At 42.4% G+C, this 23,555-nt stretch overlaps 2 protein-coding genes across 2 annotated transcripts in view; both read left to right on the top strand.

Moving 5' to 3' along the window:
* The window catches only part of hspa4a (heat shock protein 4a), a 460,486-nt gene that overhangs the window by 164,061 nt on the left and 272,870 nt on the right, over window positions 1-23,555 (top strand). The gene's annotated exons all lie outside the window — the stretch shown is intronic.
* LOC308304070 (actin-binding LIM protein 3-like) overlaps window positions 10,507-23,555 on the top strand; it is a gene marked incomplete at both ends in the record, with an annotated part of 116,840 nt that continues 103,791 nt past the window's right edge. The window contains one exon of the mRNA XM_080748629.1: window positions 10,507-10,708. Coding sequence (XP_080604755.1) covers window positions 10,507-10,708 — 202 coding nt within the window. The remainder of the gene's footprint in view (window positions 10,709-23,555) is intronic.

Genomic DNA, 23,555 nt, shown 5'->3' with positions numbered 1-23,555 from the left:
TAATTTAAATGTTATGCTTCTCTAAGTGTATGTCATGAAAGAAATGCTCACAAGATGTTCCACTTGAACTTAAAAATGTGTACATGGGGCGTGCGCTGGCCTAATGGTCCAGGCACATACCACATAGGCTCTGATGCCTGACAACCTTTGGTAAATGCTGCGTGTCACTCCCCATCTTTCTCCCCATTTCCTGTCAGTCTACTGTCCTATCAATAAAGGCATAAAAGCCCCCCACACACAAAAGAAAGAAAAGTATTTAGAGGAAATGTTTTGACATTTTTCCAATGAAATCGTGTGATTAGGGACTGACATTCTTCCTATGAAATTGTGTGATATGGGATTGACATATGTATGAGAGGAAACAACCGTTTCCGCTACCCAGGACGGAGGTGCGAAAGACTTGGAAAGTCCTTTCAGGGTTTCCTGCAGGAAAAAGTCTTGACCAGGGGGGGAAATTTTTTGATAATTAATTAATGAATTCGAGTAATTAATTCATTTAATTTTTAATATTAATTCTTATTTTTGCCCTATAAAAAAACACATGAATGTGCCCATGATGACGGAAAACACAACTACATGCTATCATCCACATTTATTCAACATTGAATAACTACGTTTTTCACAGGACAGTATAACTTGTTTTTTTCCCCCAGGTTAATCAACCAGCACTCGTGCCATATAAATAGAAGTCTACAGCACAGTAAAAAAACAACAACATTGGTGTAAAGTAAGTAAGTAGATTTACTTAAGTAGCCTACTGTACTTATACTGTACAAAGGAGATTTTCAGGTATTTGTACTTTACTTGTGTCGTTGTGAGTAAATGAGAAGAGCTCTCTCTCTCTCTCTCTCTCTCTCTCTCTCTCTCTCTCTCTCTCTCTCTCTCTCTCTCTCTCTCGACGCAATCTACGACTAGCTGTGCAGCTGTGTCACTGTCAAGTTGACCTAGGCTAGGCTCGCCTCTCAGAGAACTTCAAAAGAAGTTAACGACCGTCAATTAAGCAGCTGCATGCGCTGCTCTGCTCTCCTGCCAGTGAGGCACAAGTAACTTCACATGGCTGCCATGTTTGAAAGATAGGGTTGGTATGGGGGTTAAACATGCAATTTCGCGATCGCGATCACATTGTTGGAGGTCCAAAAAGTTTTTTTGAAAAAAAAAATATTTAAAAAAAAAATTGATTTTTTTTTTTTTTTTTTTTTTTAATACTCTTGGGGGGGCGGGGGGGGGGGGGGGGGGGGTTTTCTGGCCGGGCGGGGCGCCTGGCCTGTAAAGTGCTGCAGGAAACCCTTGTGCCGGTCGCTCTCAAGCAATACAACGAGACTCATGATGGTCGCTTGCCTAGGCCTAATAGGATTACCCTGGACAACTGTTACCTTTCACCACAGGAACAAAAAGTTGTACGGACTCTGAGTCTGACCTCTAACATACTTTTCCCTGAGAGGGTTGCTGTGGCGTCTTGCTGTGGCTCCCATTAGCCATTATAGCTTAAAAAAGGGGAAAAAATATATATATTCTTACTTATTTGCACTGACTTTGGTCACTTATTTTCTGGCCCTGCACTATTGGGTTGTGTTGGTTGTACTGTGTACTATTGCGGTGTTGATATGGCGGTGTGATACTTGTGTTGCATGACTGCATTGACTAGCCGTGACTGTTATGTGTACTTTTTTTGTTTGGCACTGTTTGTTAAGTTATGCTTTGAGTATAGCTTTTTGGAGCTGTGTGGAACACAAGCTCCCTATACGTGGCGGTGTGTGTGGGTCTGTCTGTCTGTCTGTCTGTCTGTCTCCGTGTCTGTATGTAGCCTGCAGTAACCTTTTCTGACCACACATGTTAAGGGAGGGGCGCTGTTGCACACACACACACACACACACACACACACACACACACACACACACACACACACACACACACACAGCTCCACTGTGTGGGTCTGTCTGTCTGTCTGTCTCCGTGTCTGTATGTAGCCTACAGGACCTTTTGTGACCACACGAGGGCGCTGTTGTTCAGGCCAGGCCAGACACCCACACACACACACACACACACACACACACACACACACACACACACACACACACACACACACACACAGCTCCACTTCGAACAGAGGTTTGATTTTTTGTGTGTGTGTGACGTGTCACTTATGAGCGTTGAATGTTTCGTGGTCACTTTATGTATATATTCTTCTTCTTTTTTTTGCAATAGCTTTCGAAACTTTATGTTTTATTTATCTTTTTTGTGCTTGCTCTTTGGACTGTACACTACAGTACTCTTTTTCTTTTTCTTACTTCTCTGTAACTTGTAACCTTAACTGCTGTGCTGCCTCTGGGCAACTGAATTTCCCCTGTGGGATAATAAAGGTATCTATCTATCTGACATTCTTGCTTTGAAATCATCTCATTAGGGATTTTGGAATGAGTCACCTCTTCCTCTCTCGCTCTATGACATGCTCACTAACGGAAATAAACACACCCATTTGCACATATTGTACACAAACATGCATTTGCAGATGTATACATGTCATTGCATCACAAGCGTTCATTATAAAACCGAACTGCTGCAGGAATAAAAGACTTCCAGAAACATTCAGCGGGGCATTTTGGCTATAGGAGCCTGTTGCTCCTGCTGCTCTTTCAAAAAGTGCTGACTGTCGACACATGACGGGAAACTCCTGAGCTCCCTTTACTTGCTTTCTTGATCAACTTATCGATCCTGTTACTGCTCTAGTCAGCGATTAGGCGGGCACATCAACAACTCACAACTGCATTGAATGTCACGTTTCACAATGATGAAAAAATAAAAATAAATCAATAAATAACAACAATAATAGTAGTAACAACAACAACAATAATAATTTAAGACAACAAAAAAAAATCGTCATAGTATTAGTCGATGAAATCAACACTGGCTCTGCAGAGTTCCTTTCTATAGACCGATTTCCTGAGCGACACCCTGGAGAGGCCACCGCCGCCATTAGCTGCAGTGTAAACACTTGTGTAAAGTAACTTGTAGCCTACATTGTACATTTACTTAAAGGAGTAGTTCACCCCCAAAATGACTTTTTTTCTATTGATTAGTCATGCCATGGAGACTAGAGTTCAATATTTTTTTTTGTTTTTTGTCGCATTCCTAAGACAAAAATGTGATAACAATAAATGTACCCCCACTCATTCCGGATGGTGACCCGTTTCGAAACGGGTCACCATCCGGAATCAATGGGGGTAAATTTACTCGAATCAAATTTTTGTCTTAGGAATGTGACAAAAACCAAAAAATATTATTGAACTCTACTCTCCTTGGCATGACTAATCAATAGAAAAAAAGTCATTTTGGGGCGAACTACTCCTTTAAAGGAGTTCCGGATGGGGACCCAAATGCATTTGGGTCCCCATCCGGAATCAATGGGGGTACATTTACTATAATGAAATGTTTGTCTTAGGAATGTGACAAATACAAAAAAATATTATTAAACTCAAGTCTTGATGGCATGAGTAATCAGTAGATTTTTTTTATTATTTTGGGGTGTCCTTTAAAGGACAACTTTGTTTTTTTACAACAAGGGTTCATATTTTAGATTGTAATTAGAGAAAATAAAAAGTGAGTGTTAATATGCTTCGTTCTATTGTTTTATCGTGTTTACCGTGCTAAAATATGGGGCATGCGTACGCATGGGGGCATGCGTACAAGTGGCTAAATATGTAGTTTTAGACACAGTAAGCCAGCAATTTCTTTATTGCTATTTACAGTAACACTTCTAGCCCCCATAAGTCACATCCAACCATGAAAGGTTGCGTTGTATCTTGGGAATGGGCTTATTCTGTGTAAAATTATTTAGCCACTTGTACACATGCCCCCAACCATTGAAATAAGAATCTCTAAAACAATAGAAAGAAGTAAATGAAATCAATTTAACACTAATCTTTTATATTCTTTCATTACAATCTAAAATATGAACCCTTGTTGTAAAAAACTAAAGTTGTCCTTTAAGTACAGTACTTAAGTACAATCTTGAGTATTTGTACTTTACTTGAGTATTTCACATTTTCAATCATTTTACTTCTACTCCACAACTGGTTAGTTACTGTTTGCAACACAGTTGCTCCGCAGTTTGCATCTGCAGGGAAGTGCTCAGGAAATGGGTCCATACACCTGTATCTAAAATCAGCGATGGACTCCTTAGTGATGCTTACATTAAGAATACGTTGGGATTTCCTCACACACCACCTGACAGCAGAACTGATTATGTCCAGGCTGCGGTGGTGTATATAATATTAAGTTCATGATTACATTATAGGAGACGTCACAGTATGTTCTCAGACTCGAGTATCACCAAGACACTTGAGCACACAAGCATGTGTGTGTGTGTGTGTGTGTGTGTGTGTGTGTGTGTGCGTGTGTGTGTGTGTGTGTGTGTGTGTGTGTGTGTGTGTGTGTACGGCAAACACGCACACACACACACACATACACACACACGCACACACAGATAAATTAGTCTAGTGTCAGATGCTGTCAATCTGCCAGACATTGTTCTCAAGAAGAAGCATCTGATACAGGCTAAGTGGTCCAAGTTTTAAACAATCACAGGCTGTGTGTGCCCGTGTGTGTGTTTGTACATACTGTATGTGCGTGTGTGTGTGTGTGTGTGGACAGGGAATTACTACTTTGTGGGGACCTCATGTCCCCACAAAGATAGTACAATCCTTGCACAATACCTTGTGGGTACTTATTAATAGGTCCCCACAAGATGTTTAGGGGTTAGGTTAAGGGTTAGGGTTAGGGTTCAAAATGAATGGAATGTCCCCACAAAGATAGTAGACTATGTGTAATGTCCCCACAAAGTAGCAATTGCAAACCTGTGTGTGTGTGTGTGTGTGTGTGTGTGTGTGTGTGTGTGTGTGTGTGTGTGTGTGTGTGTGTGTGTGTGTGTGTGTGTGTGTGTGTGTGTGTGTGTGTGTGTGTGTGTGTGTGTGTGTGTGTGTGTGTGTGTGTGTGTGTGTGTGTGTGTGCTAGGTTTTAAGAGGAAAGTGAATGGAAAGCTGGACAGTCGCTCCCCTGGCTTTGGTGTGTGGTCAGACTGGCCGGACTTAAATGACTTGTGTTGCTGGGCTGATGTTACCCTGGAGTGGGTAGGGTCTAACTCTGAGGCAGTGGCTTCCTCAGAGAATGTCATATCTGACCCCAGTATTTCTGTGAGAGCAACTATGACTGTGTGTGGAACAGAACACCAACTTCCACTGATAAATGCCTGAGGTCGCCTCCTGTGGGCACAACAGCAAAGACAGCGGCAGCACTGGACTCAGTTGAGACTGCAAGGGATGACTGCTTGTCTCCCTGCTGCGGACCATTCTGTCTCTCACTCTGTGTTCAAAAATGTTGCCATAGATGAGTGCATCGTTGTCTTTACTTTGAAAGCAAGATTACAGGTTTTGCCAACTAAAGTTAATCTCTCCATCTGGTTTCCAGGCAATCATGCCCCTCACTGTATTCATCATGGCAATGAGCAAATAGCTGAAACCATGTCCCACATCTTAAATGGTTGCCATGTATACAGGGGCCTCTACATACTGTATGTAGGCATGACAGAATTGTAGACTTGATATCAAAAGATATCTCTTCTATTTTTGGGTCCTCCATCATGCTGTATAAGCACTCTTCTGTGAGGCCGAGCATGTTTAACCTGTGTAATGATGATTCTGTGTTCTCTAACATTTCAGCTAACACCCCTGATGTCTTTGTAAATGAAACCCTTAGGGAGGTGTCTATTCTCGAGGTTGGCTGCACTTTTGATTACAGTTTGGAAGAAGCCTTTCTAACCAAAGTGCTGAAATATCAACAGCTAGTGCAGACCATCTCACAGCTAGGCTACAGATGTACACTTTTGGTTTTTATATTTGGGAGCCTAGGGCATGTGCACAAGTTGGTTGTGAGGGGCTTACAAATGGCAGGCCTCTCCAAAAGGAGGGCCAAACAGTTAGCAAAATATTGCTCAGTGTCAGCCATTATAGGAAGCCGCTCAATCTGGAGGAGGCGTTGTTTCCTTTATCCATGATTTATGTCCGCCGTGTCTGACAAGTATGTCATCTTTACTGTATGTACAGTATCAATGTTCTGCCGTTTAGGCTCTTTGTAACTGGCTGTTCTTTCATATTTTCTGACTGCACTGTCATTGTTTATGACCTTTGTATGAGGCATCCTTGTACTTCTCTTTATGTGGTCATAAATAAACATTTCAAATGTATGTGTGTGTGTGTGTGTGTGTGTGTGTGTGTGTGTGTGTGTGTGTGTGTGTGTGTGTGTGTGTGTGTGTGTGTGTGTGTGTGTGTGCGTGCGTGCAGTGTGACCAAAAGAAAAAAAACTGTAATGTTGTTGATCATCACATATTGATCACAGTCAGGGAGGCGTTATTTGGAATTGCACACGCGTTCTGGGCGGAGGCGTTGATTATTGTCCACGACACTGCAAGCGGCGCGAAGGCCAGCGGACCTTGGTCCTGCTCTTCGCCCCCGAGCGCCGCAGGCGCGAGTGGCCGCGAAGAGCGGACCAGGGCCGGCCGCGCGAGTTACGAAGCCGTGGTGAATGCAATCGTTCTATTTATGCCCAGGCCGTAAGGCCTGGGCAAGCCCACGATAAACGCACCGCGCACCTCTGTGCGGTCCAAGCGGACAAAAAGGAGCGCTCCCTAGCGCCAGTTCAGCCAATCAAAAGCTTCCATGGGCGGGGTTTGCCCAGAACGCGTGTGCAATTCCAAATAACGCGTCAGGGAGAGGTTTTGACCTGGTGATGTCAGAGGCAGATAATGAGAAGCACAAACACATGGAGAAACATTCCCTGTTTGGGGGATCCAAAAGTACAGCAGGCCACGAGAAGCCCTAAGCCTATAATAAGAGTTAAGTGTTATAAGACAGCCCTAATTTTAAAAACTTGAACCATATCACCCCATATTCTGCGGCTAAAACTGGGCAAAAAAATCACAGATCTGCAAGCTCACAAACCACTCACAACACGGCGTTGTGGTCAAGAAGTTGCCTTGTTGGCAACAAATTTTCCAGGAGTCCGAAATACACACTGCCTATTGAGATCGGCAGATTTCACCCAGGTTTTTTTTTTCATCTCGCTCACTTCACGCAGTCTACTGTCTTCACACATTTGGAAAACATATAGGCATACACATAGCATAAGCATTAACAGAAAGTATGTAGGCTACTTACCATTGACCTTTTGGAATACAAGACAGTAGTAACAAGTCATAAAATCGCAACTGCCCCTTAGTATAGCGGACAGAAATCATAGTAGTATGAGTTGGGATGACATAAGTTATCTGGGCAGCTTGCCCCAGGATATGTGCCAAGCACAATAGGCACCAACGGTACGTGTTCTCATTTAAATCTGAGTGTGCAACTGGAACCAAATGAACCTGTAGAGTTTTACAATGTATTCCTCAATTCTTCCAAAGCCTCAAGTCTGTGATATGGAGACCCAAAAGATAGTAAACAATTTAATTGTTGTGTTCCCAAAATTGTCCATGTCATGCTTATCAACTTACATTTCTAAGCTTTTAGGCAATGCTCAGTATTAAAAAAATACACACACATCATTACGATGTCAAAGATATCCACAAGCAAGTGTCTGAAGTTACCAAATAGGTGTCAAATTTGTTTTCAAAGGAAGGATATCCTATTTTGGAACAAAACCTTTGCAATTGTTTGTATCTTCCCCCTTTTTTCCTCGCAGCAACGCTAAGTAGAAGAGTGAGAGTGGGCACCAAAACAGTAATTACACAGTAAAATATCCAGTGTTAATTTAACTCTGAGAGTGTGCAAATTGTGCATTAAAAGAAATCCCAAATTGACCCTTGTGTACATTTTTAACACCCTCTGGGTTAAAGAACGCTACGGATTTCTCTGTGTGCAGTCAATGGTTTGGCCGCGTGTGAGGAGGAAGCATGGAGTCATTGTTTTTGAAGTTGACAGTCAGGGGTGTCGCACCAAATCCTGGGCCCTGGGTACAAAGGATTCACTGCGTTATTTTGTGGTTTAACTATTGAAAAATAGCAGATCTACAAGCTCACAGTGGGGCACCGAGAGCCACGCTGCGAGCTTGTAAATCTGCTATTTTTGAAAAATAGTGAAAATCTTTGAATGTTTTTAGAAAAATCTATGTTTCTACTGTATATCAGTGGTGCCAAAACCTTTTCATGTGAAGGAACCCCAAAATGATATGTAGGCCTATTTGACCCCCCATCTCAAAATATTTAGTTCCAGGGTCCTCCCAGAAGTCTGAGTTACAAATGTTCGCTTAAAAAATACATAATTTATATTCAAAGATTTGCACACATTTTCACGACTTGTGAGCTTGTATATCTGCTATTTTTCAATAGCTAAAGTATAAAATAATTAAGGCCCCTCCGCCTTGGGCCCTAGTAACTCAGTCCCACTCCCCCCCCCCCCCCCCCCCCCCCCCCTAGTGACGCCCCTGTGTACAGTGTGCAGTGGTGGAGAAAGCACTCAAATGTTTTACTTGGGTAAAAGTATCAATAAATACGGCAATGTAGAAATACTCTCCGGAATTCAAAATTTACTTGAGTAAAAGTACGAAAGTATCAGTGATTCTGTATCAACATATACCTCAAGTATCAAAAGTAAAATTACTCGTTATGCAGAATGTCCCATTTCAAGTTTTCAAATCTTTTGAAAATAGCAGATCTACAGTTATGCATTCTGAGCTTGTACTCTAGATCGGCTATTTTCAAATGGCCGCAATGTATAGGGCTGAAGTGGTTAAAGTAAGTAAGTTATCAAATAATTATGGTGGAGTAAAAGTATAATATTTGCACTCTGAGATGTACAGTGTAGTGGATTATAAGTAAAGATTGGAAACACTCCAGTAAAGTAATACATCTTCAAAAGTTTACTTAAGTACATACTACTTTACACCACTGTTTGAAATAATATTTTCAAGGAGAGAAGAGAAAAAAAGTGGGATGGGATGAGAAGAGACATATTTCTTTATATACTGTATAAAGGTAAACTCAGAGTGTACACAGTGTTGTGAACAAACATTTGTACACTGTCAGAATTACACAGGAGTTGAAGAAGGATATTTTAACACTGAGGATCACATACTGTGTACAATTACAATACATCAGATCTGAATGAAAACATTTGGGTTTCGTTTGGGTGTAGTAGTAGAGGGTAAACAGGAATGGCCTGTCCACTCCACAGTAGCAGTGTTTTCAAACAGTCATGAACAGGAAAGCAAGGAGGTGGTTGGCTGGGAAGGGTCTCCTGTCCCCTCTGCAAGACCCTCCAGTTACTGTACTAAAAACAAAAGACTGATGTGTCACGGGGCAACCGTGCCCTACACACACACACACGCACGCACACACGCACGCACGCACGCACGCACGCACACACAGCGTGCACACACACACACACACACACACACACACACACACACACACACACACACACACACACACACACACACACACACACACACACTTGAAATGTTTATGACTAAATAAAGAGAAGTACAATAATGCCTTACAAAGGACACAAACAATGCCAGTGCAGTAAGATAACAAGCAAAACAGCCAGTTCCAAAGTGCATGTAGGGCAGAACACTGTTACACATAAACTGTTAGCATACGTGTCAATCACAGCAGACAACAATCATGGGTGTAGGAAACAGCATTTCCTCCAAATTGAGCGGCTTCCTATATTAGCTGAAACCGAGCAGTTCCTTATTGCTAACTGTTTGGCCCTCACAAGCAACTTGTGCACGTGCCCTAGGCTACCAAAGATGGAAAACAAAAGTTTACATCTGTAGCGTAGCCTAGCTGTGAGATGGTCTGCTCTAGCTGATGATATTTTAACACTTTGGTTAAGAAGGCTTCCTCTAAGCTGTAATCAAAGGTACAGCCGACCTCGAGAATGGACACCTCCCTGTGGTTTTCATTAACAGCAATGACATCAGGGGTGTTAGCTGAAATGTTAGAGAACACAGAATCATCGTTACACAGGCTAAACATGTGTGGCTTCACAGTAGAATGCTTATATAGCATGATGGATGACCTTAAGATGGAAGAGGTATCTTTTGATATCAAATCCACAATTCTGTCATGCCTACTTGTGTAGATTCCCCTGTATACATGGCACCCATTTCAGATGTGGGACATGGTTTCAGCTATTGTTTGTGCCCATGATGTATACAGTATCGCATGATTGCCTGGAAACCAGATGGAAAGATTAAGTTAGATGGTAAAACCTGCAACCTCGCTTTCAGAGTCAAGACAACAATGCATTTGTCTATGGCAAAAAAAATTAACCCAGAGTGAGATAAAGAATATGGTCCGCAACAAGGAGACACGCAGTCTTCCCTTGTAGTCTCAGCTCAGTCCAATGCTGCCGCTGCCTTTGCTATTGTGCCCATAGGAGGCGGCCTCTGGCATTAGTCAGTGGAAGTTGGAGTTCTGTTCCGCATACAGTCATAGTTGCTCTTACAGAGATGCTGGGGTCAGATATAAAGTCCTCTGAGACAGCCACCACCTCAGAGTTAGACCCTACCCACTCCAAGGTAACATCAGCCCAGCAGCACAGATCATTTAAGTTCGGCCAGTCTGACCACACAGCGACACACAGACACACGACTGTCCAGCTTTCCAAGAAGTTTCCTCTTGAAGCCTACAAAGCAAGGATCCGAGCCACAGGCCAGGGGGTCCTTATGTTGTTTTAGGCCCAAAAACAGAGAAGAACATGCAAGCTCTCTCACATACAGGTCATCATTGTTCTACGTATTTAACAGATGGGAAGGCCTCGTAGCAATATACGTCCATTCAAAATTCGGAACACATGGACCCGCTCTGCGCTCACAATTACTGTGAAATATAATGTCACGTGTTGTGTGTGTTAAGAGTAAAACCAATCAATTTTCTCATTAAGTGTACAGTTTTATCAGTCAAATCACATAGTGTATATAGTGTTTGTGTAAGATGTACAGAAAAGATGTTGGACCTTGGCCAATGCTATAACTCTGACTGCCTCCAGGTTCATGATATGTGGTAGGGGTCATGTATGGATTAAATAAAGTCTGCTGAAGTACTCAGAAATGATTTTATCCACCTGATCTTCCCACTCTCCTGCCACATTAAATGTATATGACCCAAATATGTGTACTGTAAGTCTTGTTGTGACGTGAGTAGACTTTAAGGGGTTTATTGCAGAATGTGAAATCAGTTTTTGCATCTGTTTTAGAGTGATACCAGCGGATTCCCCCACTCCGCCTTGCACATTTGGATTCTTTTACCTCTAATTCTGACCACTCCAAAAAGGAGTCGGTTTTTGGAGAGAATGCTCTTTATTACTTAGGGGAAATTACATTGGTGGGGGAACACATACAGTCTACAGAGCCACTTAAACCACTGGTTCAGTGCCAACACAAAGTTAACAGCGCTCCATGGACAGCCACTTGGAGAGGGGTGGGGTCTGTGAGCTGTTTACCAGAGATTGTAACCTGTATGAATGAACCAGTATATCGTGGTTGTCGGTTGGAAACCTTGTATGTCCAAGCCCGTTCGTTTTGTATTTATCATGTTAAAAATGAACTAAGCTAGTGAAAACAGCAGATCTACAAGCACACAACGCCTCGCACCGCGAGGCGTTGTGTGCTTGTAGATCGGCTGTTTTCACTACTTTTGTGCGACCGCCTTGTATGATGAAGCAGGGCTTTACTTAGTGAAAAAACTTACAAATTTGAAACTTGGAGATACGAGGTTTCTGCCCGACAACGACGATATACATCTTTAACAATGTCAACATAAACTTGTGGTAGATGGAATTCCTCAAGATCTGTTATCATGACATTATGTGCTAAAGTGCCAAATGCATCACGGAAGTCCAGATAAACTGCAAAGAATTCACTAGGCCCATGCTTAGAATCGTCAATTCCTGTTTTGAGACAAAACACATGCTCATTCATGCCTTGCCCATTATAGTAATTTTGCTTGGGACATAGGATGTTAATAATTAAATAATTAAACTATTAGTGTATCACTTGAATGACTACAGACCACAAACGTCATTAGAAACCTCTATGCGATTTTCAAAAATCGAATCAGCTGCCCGGTGACCGTGCACCGTCTGGAACCCCCTTTACTCAAAGGTATATTAATGACAGTTCAATGTTGAAAATGGGTGGTTCTTCCCTTTAATGCTGCCAGTGCTGACTACTGAATGGTCAGAGAACGCTAACGGAAAGGAGACAATTCATAATTACCACCTAGTTAATCAACTACTGTAAAGGGCACCATAAAAAGGTTTGTTTGAATTTATCGTTGGCCTCAGTGAAATGATCCCAATGCCTTCAGATCTCAATTCTTGGCCCTATTTTATTCTCACTTTATGTATGCTACCTCTTGGTGTTTTAATTCGTCGTTTTAATCTAGTTTCTTATCATTGTTATGCTGACGACACCCAGCTATATGTTTCTTTTAAATCATCTGATCATAATAAATGGTCTGTTTTAAAAGAATGCTTAGCATCCATCAAGGATTGGATGTCCCAAAATGTCCTTCAACTGAACCCTGACAAGACTGAAGTCCTAATTATAGGTCCTGAAAACATTCAGAAGGATATACGTCAGTTTATGGGTACACCCACTGCTAATTTTACTAAGAAGTCAAAAACCTAGGAGTGCTATTTGATCAGCAATTGAACTTTGAACCCCATGTCAAGAAAGTAGTGCAGACATGCTTCTTTCAACTAAGAAACATTGCCAAAATAAAATCACTACTATCATTACAGGACTTAGAAAAGCTTATACACGCTTTTATTTCATCCCGTGTGGACTATTGCAACTCCCTCTTCACCACTCTGAGTTGCTCCTCCATACACCGTCTCCAACTGGTACAAAACGCAGCAGCTAGACTATTAACAAATATACATAGAAGGTCTCACATTACTCCGGTGCTGAAAGCACTACACTGGCTGCCAATAGACTTCAGAATTGTTTTTAAGATTTTATTAATTACTTTTAAAGCCCTTCGTGGACTGAGTCCAATATACATATCAGAACTATTGCACCCAAAGGTCAATAGAAGAGCACTCAGGTCATCCAATAAAGGCCTCCTTGACATCCCTGCTACCAAGCTGATAACAAAGGGTGATCGTGCGTTTAAAAAAGTTGCACCTATTCTATGGAATGACCTACCACTATCTAAAAAAAATGCAGAGTCTGTTGATGCCTTCAAAAAGCTGCTAAAAACACATTTGTTCCGCAAACATTTTTGTTAGTAACCACTGCTGATTTGTTTGTGTTGTGATTTATATGTACTTTCTGTGTATTTTATTTTTATTTGAATTGTGGTTTTAGTTCATTGTGTCATGTTTTTATTATTGCTTGTTTATTGTACAGCACTTTGTAACTGTTGTTTTGAAAAGTGCTCTATAAATAAAGTTACCTTACCTTACCTAATGTCTCACCTTCTCTCCATCCTCATGTTCTCTTCCATCTTCCTAGTGTCTCTCTCCCCTTCTTTTCAATACTTCCTCTCTTTTACTATTCATCTCCTTCCCTTCTTCTCTCCCTTGCATCTTGTACCTTTCAAATGAGACACAAAAATGTAACTATTATATCAGATGTGTTCTCCCCAACCTCCTCTTGCTTTTATTCATACATCACAAATAGTCTGTTTCTATATGTAATTCTGAACCATAATTATTGTACAATTATAGCTTAGGCCTACAACTAAGACCACCCAACTAATTAGGTAGGTTTGTGAAAGTGAAAGAGGTTGAATCTTTGGGTCCCATGCAAGGGCAATTGTCACCCCCTAGTGACGAGTGCTCACATTAACCTCAAATGTAGTTTTCTTATGCATTTACAGATTTAACTGATTTTAGAGAAGAGCTTCAGTGCATCATCATGACATGTGACACACAGACACGTCTGCTGATTGATTGGGCCATAAAAGTGTCAACCGCGTTCTTTGCTAGTTAGTGCCCTCTCTAATCAATTAATGCATCAGCATCATAGACAGCAATCACTTTGATACCTGTCAGAGGGGGAGTGGGGGGAGTGTGTGTGTGTACTATACACAATAGTTATATGCATTTCGATTCCGACCACCTAAACCTAACCTTAATCCTAACCCTAACCTCAGTGAAACTAACGCTGGTGAATGCTAACCGGTGAGTAGCTAACCTGCCGACGCTGGTGAGTCGTGAATGCTAACCTGGTGATCGGAATGGGGATGTGTCGGAATGGAGACCCGTCCCCATGCATTTCATGCAGGCCTATTACCTTGTGCTGTCCTTGCTTGTCACTCGACTGGATCAAGAGCGCCTGCTAAATGCCTAAATTGTAAATTGTCACAACTTACATACATAACTGTATGTCCGGTGCTTTCCACAGACCACAGGCAGACTGCAGACCACTTGCGTGCATACAGGCGAGGCAGGCCCTTTGCACAAGGGCCAGGAAATGTCCTGAATCTGATGATGGGCCTCTTGGGCTTATAGCTCAGTTGCTTAACGCTGGTTTTTGACATTACCGAAACGAAGCGGATAAAAGCGCAGAACTTTTTTTTTGGCTTCTTTAGGACCTAACGATGGATTTTATAAGGGTAAACATCATGGATTTTGATGTTTACCCATATAATATCCATATCAAGTTGGGCTCCCATAGACTTTCTATACAGGAGGAAAATACCCAGAAAAGAAATCTGCTTTAAGTAGGATGTGAGGGGTCTAACTAGGGGTTTGTCATGATTCTGAATCCATTGCAAGCATTTGTTTTGCACAAAAATCTTTCCTTGGGCGAGAAATGGCCCCCAAAAACACCCAAAAAACTGTGAAAAATGCTGACTCATCACTAAACCATCATTTTGTGGGGCCATTTCTCGCCCAAGGAAAGATTTTTGTGCAAAACAAATGCTTGCAATGGATTCAGAATCATGACAAACCCCTAGTTAGACCCCTCACATCCTACTTAAAGCAGATTTTCTTTCTGGGTATTTTCCTCCTGTAGAAAGTCTATGGGAGCCCAACTTGATATGGATATTATATAGGTAAACATAAAAAATCCATGATGTTTACCCTTATAAAATCCATCGTTAGGTACTAAAGAAGCCTAAAAAAAGGTTCTGCGCTTTTATCCGCTCCGTAACGGTAATTTCACTAAGCCATTGCACTATTAGTCCTTTTGGCTACCATCTCCACTTCAGCACTCTCTTTCTCTGGACTCCCTAGCTGCCAATTAGGCCCTATAACAAACTTTAGCCTCTATCTTCAACTTGGTAGCAGCCTGGCCTGGTTGGTTGAGGACAGGCTGTGTGCTCCTCCAGTATGGTTGTAGTAGTCATCATGAATTGTGGAACCACAGACTCAAACTATTTCAAATGTTGTATTTTATGCTGAAGCTGACTTAAAATATTATTTAAAAATGATATAGGCTACATGCTATAGAAGCCTACTTGGACTGAAGGTTTAACCGTTTAAAGCAAAGACATTGCAGTGCATTACATTGCAGAGCGCCCTACCTCAACACAAGGCCACTGGCCTTGATAAAATTCCAGCTAGATTTCTCAGAGATTCAGCCGCCACCATTGCGCCAATCATTACCCACATAATTAACCTTTCCATCGAACAGGGTCATGTCCCACAGGACTTCAAACTAGCAAAAGTAACCCCCCTGCATAAAAAAGGTAGCAAACTAGACCCTGGAAACTACCGTCCTGTTTCCATTCTTAGCTCCATATCCAAAGTCATGGAGAAAATAGTCTACGAACAGATTGCAAGATATCTCGATGAGAATAATCTGATTTACGAGTTCCAATCTGGATTCAGAAAATCTCATTCCACCGACACATGCCTTCTCTATTTGACCGACCAAATCAAACGCGAAGCGGATGACGGCAAATATAGCGGCATGGTCATGATGGACCTCCAGAAGGCATTTGACACCGTAAATCATTCTATTCTGATTGAGAAACTAAAAGCCATCGGTCTTGACAGCGCAGCAGTGAGTTGGATGCAGTCTTACCTGGTGGGGAGGGAACAGGTGGTGGAGATTAACGGTACCCTGCCCCCCCCCCTCCCAGTAAGCTGTGGTGTTCCTCAAGGTAGCATACTGGGACCTCTGTTGTTCCTAATATACGTGAACGACATGGCATCTGCTTGCGACTGCAACCTGTTCCTGTTCGCGGATGACTCGGCTCTCCTAGTCTCGGGCAAGGACCACTTGCAGGTTGAAAAGACACTTAACTCTGAATTAAGTAAGATCTGCACATGGCTTAACGACAACAAATTATCAATTCACCTGGGAAAAACGGAGTCCATCCTCTTTGGATCAAATCATAACCTCAAAAAAGTCGAAAACTTCACAATCAAAGTGGGTGACAAGGTCATAACACGAAAAAACGAAATCTCTTACTTAGGATGCATCCTTGAAGCTAATCTTTCCAGTGAAAAGATGACTTCTAAAGTAATAAATAAAATCAACCAACGTACTCGTTTCCTACAGAGGATCGCCCCGATGGTCAATTTCAACACACTGAAGACCATAGCTGGTGCTATAATCCAGCCCCTCTTTGACTACGGAGTCCACGTATGGTATCGTGACGCACCACAAGCCCTGAAAACTAAACTCCAAACAGCCCAAAATAAACTAATTAGGGTCCTGCTTATCCTTCCCTATCAGACTCACCTCACCGCTACTCACCAATTAAGAGTGGGGTGGCTCAGAGTAGATGACAGAGTACAGCAACTTGCAATGGGCCTGGTGTACAAGATACACTACACCACTATGATACCCAAGTACCTTTCAAAATACTTTATAAACATTAAGGATGTCCATAATTACAACACCAGAGGCAGCGCCACAGATCACTTTCAACCCAGAGTCAAAACCAACAAAGGGTCAAACTCTTTTTTCTGCTATACCACCAAAATGTGGAAAGCTTTACCGAAGGCCATAAAGGAGTGTGGATCACTAGCATCCTTTAAAATTGCCCTGAAAAACCACTTACAGGCAGCAGCCGTTCGCAACTGGTAAAAAATGAACCTAGCCCAACCCTACCCTCCCCTGCCCCTTCTCTGTATATACTGTTTGTTTTAGACTTACTGTCTTTTTTTGTTTTTCTTTACATATCTACTGCATAGTACTGTGTTCTATTTGTCTGTCATTCAATGTTATATGAGATACTTCAATGGTTTCCAGTGGAAATAAGCTTAGTCTTTTCATGGATCTCCTTTTAGTAGACCTTGTACCAGTGAACTGTACCGTCATGAAACTGTACCTTTTCCTATGCAAACTTCTAATAAAGTCTTCAATCAATCAATCAAGTGATTACTGTGTCCAGACTTTCCAAATCTTAATGAAGGCTGCCACCTACTGGTTGCCATCTGTAACTACATAATGATGATCTCTCATCGTATGCTTTCGCTCACAAATAAGCAAGCTCACTGCAATGCTCACTGATGGAGCCTGGAGTGGAGTGGGCACCTCGATACTAGGAGAACTCTACTCTAGCCTATACTCCTCTGATTATAATTCCAGTTTTGGCAATTTATGTAAACTATATAACTGCCCATTTCAGTCGCAATGAGTGGTCGTCAAGGCAGCTTTGTGATTTCAACCCCATGCTGTCCTTTCAGAACCCCAAGAGGAGCGCACATTTTAGACGGATAGGCTACACTCAGTAATGTATCATCATATCAGAAGTGCTATTAGAACAATCGTGATTTGTGTGCATAGGGCTAGTTTAAGCTGTATAATGATATTGATAATTGATATTAAAGCCAATTTGTACTGTTGCAGTGCGCAGACTGGTGGATGCGATAGTTTGGACACTGTTGGGCGCTCTTGGTCCGTGGCATAGATAGAGTAGCCGCTCTGTTACTATGGTATGAACTAATCTGAACTAAACTCATCAGCATCATCATCGGCTCGGCTCGCATCATTGAAATGTTGCCGGTTGGCTCGGCTGTCCAGAAGAAGGGAGGTGCGGTGTTTGGGACGTTTAATGTCTGTCCCGGGATGACGCGATAGATCGGGAGCAGGCGGTTGGGTCGTGATCTCGGTGGGGCAAAGAGTGAGAGAGCAGAGGCTCAGAGCAGGGGATGAGAGGAGAGGAGGATGGTTCAGACTCCCGTCACGGTGCCTCTCAATCCGGATTTAGCCAAATCCGCACCGCAACCGGCTGTTCGTTTACAAAGGGGAGGAGAGCTGGAGCAGCGTGGCAGCACGCAGTAATCGGCTTGTCCAGGAGGAGAGAGGAGGGTGTTGCAGCAGAGAGCAGAACAACGCAAGGCTGAGGAGCCTTATTCACTTGACCCGAGACATATGCTATTCTACTGCACCCCTACTGCTGCTGCTCTGAAGGAAGAGAGAGAGAGAGAGAGAGGGAGGGAGAGAGAGAGAGAGAGAGAGAGAGAGAGAGAGAGAGAGAGAGAGAGAGAGAGAGAGAGAGAGAGAGAGAGAGAGAAGGAGGAGAAAGGAGAAGGGAGGAGAGAGAAAAGGAGAGGGGAAAAGAAAGGAGAGAGGCTGAGAGAAAGCAGCGTGGACTGGAGAGTTGACAGCCAGTTGAAGGGAGTCTCGTGTGTTACTGTAGTAGGATAGGAGTCTGGTCTGGTGTAGTAGGATAGGGTCCAGGGTGTCTCCCTGTCTGTCTGAATGAAGTGATACCTACCAACACACTCCAGACTGCTGGACATAAACCAGAGAAAGCTTCAGGTCAGGAGCAGGAAAACCACATTCTAACACAGTCACAGCATCAACATGAGCAGATCGACAAATGGTAAGTGCATGTTGTGTGCGTGTGCGTGCGTGCGTGCGTGTGTGTGTGTGTGTGTGTGTGTGTGCAATCTGTGCATGGTGGTGTCCTAGGATGGGTGGGCAGGTCAGTTGTGTTTTAATACCCCCTAATCAATAACTTGTGTCCTCCTACTGTTACCAATTCAGGGCTATTGACTGAAATGTTGATGAATACATTATGAAATAACAGACGTCTGCCTAATGAGACTGGTGTCTGCTTAAATGGCTGTCAATAGTCTTTACTGGTGGCTGACAGTAGCCTATCGATCACTCCTGGTGACTGATTGGTTCTGGTGGTTTGTGTGTGTTGACAGTTTCTGTGACAGAATTCAGAATGTGTGGCTGATGTACATGTTTGTGTGGTAGGGAAGTGTGTCCCATGTAATCTCACATATTCAAGAAATTCAATTCAAAAAAAAAAAAAATAGTGGAATTAGCTGATCTACAAGCTCACAATGCGTGGCTTCGTGATGAGTTTTTAGCTTCTACATTGTCATGTCTTTGCATTATCCACTTTAAGATGAAGTGTAAAATACGGCTTAAGTGATCACACTAATCAATTTTTCGATTGTAACAAATCTATTCACGTTGATAGAAAAAAAGTAATGATAAAACAAACACTGTATTTGATTATTATTAGAAGGTAATCAATAGTTGATCAATAATGGCTAAGATGAAAATGGATAGTTGCAGCCATGCAACCCCTCCCCCCACCCACACCCACCCACACACACACACACACACACACACACACACACACACGCACACGCAAGTCAAATCAATATTTCAGGAGAACTAATCAACATTCAAAAGCAGCCTTGCTCAAAAACATCACTGTTAAATAATGTGTGTTCAGCGGCCCGTTGAACACGGAGGAGGCAGCCTTAACAACAATTATACTTTATTGATGACCTGTGAACGGCCCAGAGAATCTCATTGGCCTACACACAGATACATAGAACACAAGAACGTAGAATCAATACAGTACGTAGTATATTACGCTGCTGGGCTAAATCCATCTAATGGAAACCGTAGGTTTTTCTAAATGGCTGGCTGTAAACAAATCGTGGCTGAGCTAAAACTGCAGTAGACATGGTTTAAAACGCTGACACTGTGGTGTAGTTCCGAGTTTGGGAGGAACTTCATTCAGCCATTTCTTCTTTGCAAGGGCTGCCTTCCTGTCTGTTCTGTTTGGACAGTTCATTTCAGCAGCGAAGAGTTCCAGGGGCTGAGATCATGACAACCACCCGACTATCTCCCATAGAAAGTGGGGGGATTATCTTTCGGGCTGACTGGTTTGGTTTTTCCATATGGGTGCCCGACTGCCCGTGGCTCTAATCCGCTCTGTTTGTCCAAAAGGTCAACGGCCGTGATCTCAGCACTGGGGATGTTAAGCTCCTGATTGTTAAAACGTAGCACACGATAGCTTCACAGTGGAAGAAAAGTGAAAACTTGAACTTGTGTGCCCCAGACATCATTATGTCTAGGCTAGGCTGAGGAATCCAAAGTTTGGGGTTACCTAGGCTTTGAGGAAGTTGGCAACTCTGTGGACTGACGTGGGATCAATGCTCCGGACTGGAAGAACACAACTTCTCAGTTTTGAGTTGATGACCGCTTTCTTTCTTTCTGTTCAGTTTCTTCTTTAGCTTGACAAAATAGATTCTGCGGCTACTACCGGCTATTATTAATCACAGACACGTTAGGAATAGTCAATATGATCAAACGGTCACTGGTCACTCCCAAGGCCATTTAAACTTTACTAAGATTCAAGACTCCAAAGTCTATTCTGAGCTACTACAACCTGCACTGAGGTGAGTCATTGTCTGTTTAAACCTTGATTTTGCTAGAGAAGGTATGATGAAGATCTAAATATTTCAGTGGAAGAGCCTGCTCTAACAAAAAGTTACAGAAAGATACATTGTTTGAAGGAAGAGAGCGATTCAGCCGGGACCAACAAAGTTACAGGTTTACAGGTGTAAAACATTTTTGAAATACTTTTCCCTACAAGCTCCCATCATTTTCAGATTTCAGAAAGGGGAAGACGATCAGATATCCCAAATATTCCTGATATGAGCAGAGTAGAGTAAAATACATACATACTGTACACATGATGGTAATGCTAAAATAGTAGCAGATTGTGTCAGATATTGTAATTTAACCTATTGCATTTTTATAGCCCTTTTCTAAGTACTCAAGCCCAGGTGAAATACAGCCGAACAGTCGACGCCAGCATCCTCACTTCCCACATTAACACACCAGTTGTGGCAAGCTAGCACTGACCGATTATTCCCACATTAACACACCAGTTGTGGCAAGCTAGCACTGACCGACTCATTGGAGGCAATGTGGGGTTCAGTGTCTTGCCCAAGAACATTTCGACATGTGGACAGGAGTAGCCGTGATTCGAACCGCCAACCCACTGATCATTGGACGACCTGCTCCACCTCCTGAGCCACAGCCACCCCACAATATTGTATTAACATATACTCTACCCAAAAAATAGGTACAAATTCAATTGTATTCACAAAATCTTTAAGTGGTTAAGGTGGGGGAGAGAGTGATTCACCCTAGCGAGATGTGCCCTGCATGGCCTGCAGATATAGTTAAAATGATTCAAACCTCTTTCTCTGCTTCCCATGCAACCCCGGCCCTTTGGGACATACCTCAGCCCCTTCAGGCTTGCCAGAAAATTAGTGCTGATCTGGTCTCACTAGACAGACAGTACTGTACACTGTACAGGCTCCTGCATTCTCACTAAAACCTACACATCAGTATTCTTCTCACCGCATGAGACCAGAGATTGAACTGGCCTGCTATTGCTCACACATAACAGGAACATGCAGTGTAACAATTTGCATTAATGAGCATGCAGATTGAACAAATGTATTTTCTAGACCAGTGAGTGTTAATATAGTGTAAACATTTCCTTGTCAGTGTGTGTATAATGGGGTCCAACTCTCTCAGAGTTAATTAACACTCCATTGTATTTTTGTTACATGTTTTACAGTGTGCAATAGAATGCACTAGAGTAGACTTGACCAGGCTAGACCCAGAGATGAATGGAATAGAATCGTTATTGCCAAATTACCAGGGCCAGCGGAAACTCCTTTCCTTCCTCACTCTGTAAAGTCATATTGATAAAGCTTGTGTGAGCCAATTTAGACCTGAGGCCGAATCTAGAAAAGCCCTTTCTGAGAAAATTCAAAAAGAATTATGTTGCTATTTAGGGTGCAACGGTTTACAAAATGTACCGTTCTGTTCGATATGTTGGTGTCCCGGTTCGATACTTTTTTGATACAAAAAATAAACAGAAATGTATAAATGTATTTTTATAAGTACTTTTTGTTTTAACTTTGAACAATACAGTACCCAAACTCTAGGGTAGTGGTTCTCTAAGTGGGCGCTGCGGACCCCTAGGGATCTTTGAGGGGGTTCCAGGGGAATGTGGATGTGTGGAGTGGTATTGTTGTGGATGGTAAGGTGCACAAGCTTAATATGTTGGTGTGAAACTCCTGGTGTATTTTAGTTCTGCAATAAAAGAAATTACAGGTTCGGTACAGGGTCATTCGGTTCTGTACACCGATTTCGGTTCGATATTTTACACCCCTAGTTGCTATATGAAGCAAAAGCTAATGTGACACAGAGCCGTTCCCAGCTTGAAAGGTATAATAGGCCAGTCAATCTGAGGTTTGACCCAAAAGAAATTGCAATAGTAATGGTTCAAGGTTTTTTATGATCCTTAGGGTCATCCAAAAAACATGTTAAAGTTTTCGATTATATTCTTAGTGGATCAAGGTAAATTCAGGGGGTTCAAGTTTGGGTCCCTTCACTTACTATACAGGAAAAAAGACGCCCCAAAAAAATCTTCTTTAAGTAGCCTGTGAGGGGTCTAACTAGGGGTTTTTCATGATTCTGAATCCATTGCAAGCATTTGTTTTGCACAAAAAACATTCCTCTGGCAAAAAACGGGCCCCAAAAAACTGAGCTAAACCCAGAAAAGTGATGACTCATCACTAAACCATAGTTTGTGGGTCCATTTTTAGCCCGAGGAATGTTTTTCGTGCAAAACAAATGCTTACAATGGATTCAGAATCATGAAAAACCCCTAGTTAGACCCCTCACATGCTACTTAAAGAAGATTTTTTGGGGGGTTTCCTGTATTGTAAGTGAAAACTTGAACCCCCTGAATTTACCTTGATCCATTAAGAATATAATGGAAAACTTTTAACATGTTTTTTGGATGATCCTAAGGATCATAAAAAACCCTGAATGATTACTATTGCAATTTCTTTTGGGTCAGGCCCTTTTTAGCTTAGATTGACTGGCCTATAACAACGTATACCGGCGTATGCTGTAGTTGTTCCAGGTCTAATTGGGTTCGGACAGAGGTCTGTGTGCCTTTTGAGTCATGGCAGATGTTAGCGATGTCAACATCTGTCAGCTTGACATACAGTAACCTCATGGTCGTTTGTTGTTTACTGTTGTTTGGGATGTTGGGGACAGCAGAAGGGCTAAAGGTGTGTGTGTGTGTGTGTGTGTGTGTGTGTGTGTGTGTGTGTGTGTGTGTGTGTGTGTGTGTGTGTGTGTGTGTGTGTGTGTGTGTGTGTGTGTGTGTGTGTGTGTGTGTGTGTGTGTGTGTGCATGTACACAGGAGATTGCATTATCAATATATCCACTAGTTAATCACATCAAGAGAAAATACTGTATGACACACGCACGCACGCACGCACGCGCACACACACACA

The sequence above is a fragment of the Nannobrachium achirus genome (genome assembly GCF_963921795.1).
Source record: "Nannobrachium achirus genome assembly, chromosome: 19".
NCBI lineage: Eukaryota > Metazoa > Chordata > Actinopteri > Myctophiformes > Myctophidae > Nannobrachium > Nannobrachium achirus.
Note: the sequence above shows the minus strand (reverse complement) of the source record. Positions and strands in the feature narration are given on the sequence as shown.